General features: G+C 40.7%; 2 protein-coding genes across 2 annotated transcripts in view; both read right to left on the reverse strand.

Moving 5' to 3' along the window:
- The window catches only part of LOC111646666 (protocadherin gamma-A5-like), a 3,099-nt gene extending 1,235 nt beyond the window's left edge, over positions 1-1,864 (reverse strand). The window contains exon 1 of the mRNA XM_087171007.1: positions 4-1,864. Within this exon, the coding sequence (XP_087027133.1) occupies positions 4-1,710 (1,707 nt within the window). The 5' untranslated portion in view covers positions 1,711-1,864. The remainder of the gene's footprint in view (positions 1-3) is intronic.
- Positions 1,865-2,190: 326 nt separating this feature from the next.
- LOC111646578 (protocadherin gamma-A5-like) overlaps positions 2,191-3,676 on the reverse strand; it is a 3,522-nt gene continuing 2,036 nt past the window's right edge. The window contains exon 2 of the mRNA XM_023396107.2: positions 2,191-3,673. Coding sequence (XP_023251875.2) covers positions 2,982-3,673 — 692 coding nt within the window. The 3' untranslated portion in view covers positions 2,191-2,981. The remainder of the gene's footprint in view (positions 3,674-3,676) is intronic.

Raw genomic sequence — 3,676 nt, forward strand, 5'->3', positions numbered from 1 at the left:
CACCAGAGAGCCACCAGTCTGGACTGGGTACAGGACCTGAGGAGGGTTGTCGTTCTGGTCCTGGATCAGTATTCTAACTGTCACATTGCTACTGAGTGGAGGAGAGCCTCCATCCTGCGCTTTGACGCGGAAGTGGAAATCTTTGATCTGCTCGTAGTCAAAAGAGCGCACTGCATGGATGACTCCACTATCAGCACTAACGGACACAAATGAGGAGACTGGCACTCCGTTAACAGAGGAGTCCTCCAGTATGTAAGACACACGGGCATTCTGGTTCCAGTCAGTGTCTCTGGCTTTCACTGTGAATATAGAGAGGCCTGGTGTGTTGTTTTCTACAATGTAGGCCTCATATGAGCTCCTCTCAAAGACAGGCGCGTTGTCATTCACATCAGAGATCTGTAAGGTGAGAGTGACGCTGCTGGAGAGGGAGGGCACTCCCTCATCAGAGCAGGTCACTGTTATATTATACTCAGAGGCTCTCTCTCTGTCTAAATCATTGTCTGTCACTAAACTATAGAAGTTAGTGGTTGATGTTTTTAAAGTGAAAGGCATATTCTCGTTGATAAAACATTGCACTTTTCCGTTTTCTCCCGAGTCTTTGTCCTCCATGTTTATCATTGTAACGACGGTATTAAGTTTGGCATCTTCTGATATCACATTTGACTTTGACATTATATTAATTTCAGGTTTGTTGTCATTCACATCTTGCACATCTACAATTAACTTGCAAGAATCTGTGAGTCCTCCTTCGTCACTAGCACGTAAATTTAATTGAAAACTTTGGGACTCCTCAAAGTCAATATTTGCAATTAAAGTAACTTCGCCGTTTTCGTTGTTTATCTTAAACACTTTCCTTACATCATCTCTATTTATGATTGAATACGTTATTTTACTATTAGACCCTTGATCTGCATCTGAGGCTGTAACAGTAGCTACAACTGTGCCTTTAGGTGAATTCTCAGTAACTGTAGTTTTGTATGTGGACTGTGTAAAAACGGGGGTATTATCATTGACATCTAAAACTGTAATAACAATCAGCATTGTTCCTGACATCTGCGGCTCTCCTCCATCTACAGCCGTTAACACAAGAGAAATCTGCTCCTGTTTCTCTCTGTCTAAAGGTTTCTGTAGCACCATCTCAACATTTTTGTTTCCATCAGCGTTGTTGTGCACTTTCAGAACAAAATTATCTGTCGGTTTTAATTCGTACCTTTGAAGATAATTGATTCCAACATCAAGATCCACAGCTCTTTCGAGCACAAATTTTGCCCCGGTAACTGCTGACTCGCTAATTTTGAAATCGATTTCAACTTCATCAAAGGTCGGAGCATTATCATTTATGTCAGTAATCTGGACTGTAACAGAGTAAAACTCCATAGGATTTTCTAATATAATCTGAAAATGTAAAGCACACAATGTCGTCTGTCTGCACAGCGCCTCTCTGTCGATTCTCTCTTTAACAAGGAGGACTCCTCTTTCTCTGTTCAGCTCGATGTACTCATCGGTTTCTCGGGAATAAATTCGAGCTTTACCAGAAGTCAAACGTTTGGTTTCTAAGCCTAAATCCTGTGCTATGTTACCGACTAAAGACCCTTTGGCCATTTCCTCCGGTATTGTGTAGCTGACCTGCCCAGTTACGCAGCCGAGGGAAAGGAGAGAGAGAAACAACAGCGCCCGTCCTTTCATTGTTCTATCCGCGTATTTTCTCATCGATGTTCCACAGTCCGGTGATATATACCATTAACTGAAATCCATTACACTGTAAAGCATCAATTTTCAACTATATGATCCACACACTGGAAAAAAACAGCCCAAGTGGTCGTCGTATCTGGTATCAGATATTCAACAGACTCCGAATGTTCGCTCTTTCCTGTCGTTGTCTCTCTTAGTTATGTCGACGTTACATGGGAGGTGCTGCTACAACCCTACTCTCAGTCATCAACAATCTGGTCAACAGCGGCCCTATGAGTTCATACTGCAAAACTGCAGAAAACCAGCATGAATGAATCCATCCAGAATATATACTGTTAAGAAAGTCTAACAGGGAATAAGACAACAATAGCCATGCAAGGAACATTATCCTCTTAGCAAACGGTGAATCACCACTTCAAGACAGCTGATGGTTCTACCATCTCACTTTTATTTGAATATTCAGGCACAATAATGTATCCATGAGTACAAAAATCACATCTTACTGAAAGTATCGAAGCAAAACTTGCTTAAAATAGATTGGCAAATAACAAGGAGTAACGGCTGGAAGATTAAACTAATAAGACAATGAAAAATACTGACATAGAGAGGAAAAACCTGAGTCTAAAAATGTCGCTGTCCGAGGTCCTGAAATTATGGAAGTTTTCTGAACTGACCGCATGACCATCACAAATGGTTTTATGGTATGTGAAGTGATTTCAACATAAGAAAATTTCAAGTTTATCTGATGTTTGTGAAAAAAAAAAGAAATTCATCAGGAAACCATGTGTAAAATAAGTGTTTAATAAACACCTTATAGTGCCTAATTTGAGACCATAAGAAAACAAAAATGTTTAAAAACTGAAACAATAAGATGGATATTAAAATAAATATTGACACCAAGTTCAACACCAAAGCCAATGTACTCTCAGATGTTGCTAATAAAAAAAGATCAGTAAAAACAGCTAAAACATAAACGTTCTAAAATGAGCATATAATTCAAGATGCAGAGACTACAATGGAAAATTTAAGTGTTTGAAATTCCCAAATGCCACTATTTTCTGCTGAAAGAAATTAAAGGTGTACTATAAAACAAGCCTGAAAAACAATGTATAATTTGTTTTACCTCTGAAGGATTTATAAGTCTGCTTTCGCATGAAATACAACCAAGTCAAAGTAAGGTTGGTATTAAAAAAAAATAACAGGCAATTGATTTAGAAGTCAGTTGTGGGATGCTGTTCATGGTAGTGCAACCAAACACTTGATAGAGGTATGAAGGCACAGAGACAAAGCTAAACTATTTGACTAACCTCTATAGGAGAGTCTGGTTCGTCCAGGATGCTCTTTTCATTCTGTATCCGCTGCATCGTTCCTGTAGAACTGGGGTCCATTATCAGCACGTTCTGACTACCAGCTCTACCGAACTTACAGTCACTCTTTCTGGAGTCAGTCGTCCTGCACACCTCGTAGTTGTACACGTGTTGGAGAGTCCCTGTCCCCAAAGTGTCTGAGTAACGTGGTGGATAATATGGAATCACAGGGAGATTGGAGTGATACAGGATGCGAGACTGTCTCCATCTGTAGACTTTCACTGATATAATAACCACTAAACACGTGATGAAGAGGAAGGAAACTACAGCCAGAGCCAACACCAAGTAAAAAGTCAGGTTGTCATTGTACTCCTTGTCGTGTGTAAAATCAGTGAACTCCGACAGCACTTCAGGGAAGCTGTCCGCCACCGCCACGTTAACAATGACTGTAGCTGAACGAGAAGGCTGCCCGTTGTCCTCGACTATAACAGTCAGTCTTTGTTTCACTACATCTTTATCAGTGACTTGGCGGATAGTTCTTATTTCTCCATTCTGTAAGCCCACTTCAAACAGCGCCCTGTCTGTGGCTTTCTGCAGTTTATAAGAGAGCCATGCATTCTGTCCAGAGTCCACATCAACAGCCACCACTTTAGTCACCAGATAGCCCACATCTGCTG

Source organism: Seriola lalandi, unplaced genomic scaffold, assembly GCF_002814215.2.
Source record: "Seriola lalandi dorsalis isolate HSWRI2012SDOR001 ecotype SW California unplaced genomic scaffold, Sedor1 jcf7180002054973, whole genome shotgun sequence".
In the NCBI taxonomy this organism is placed as follows: domain Eukaryota; kingdom Metazoa; phylum Chordata; class Actinopteri; order Carangiformes; family Carangidae; genus Seriola; species Seriola lalandi.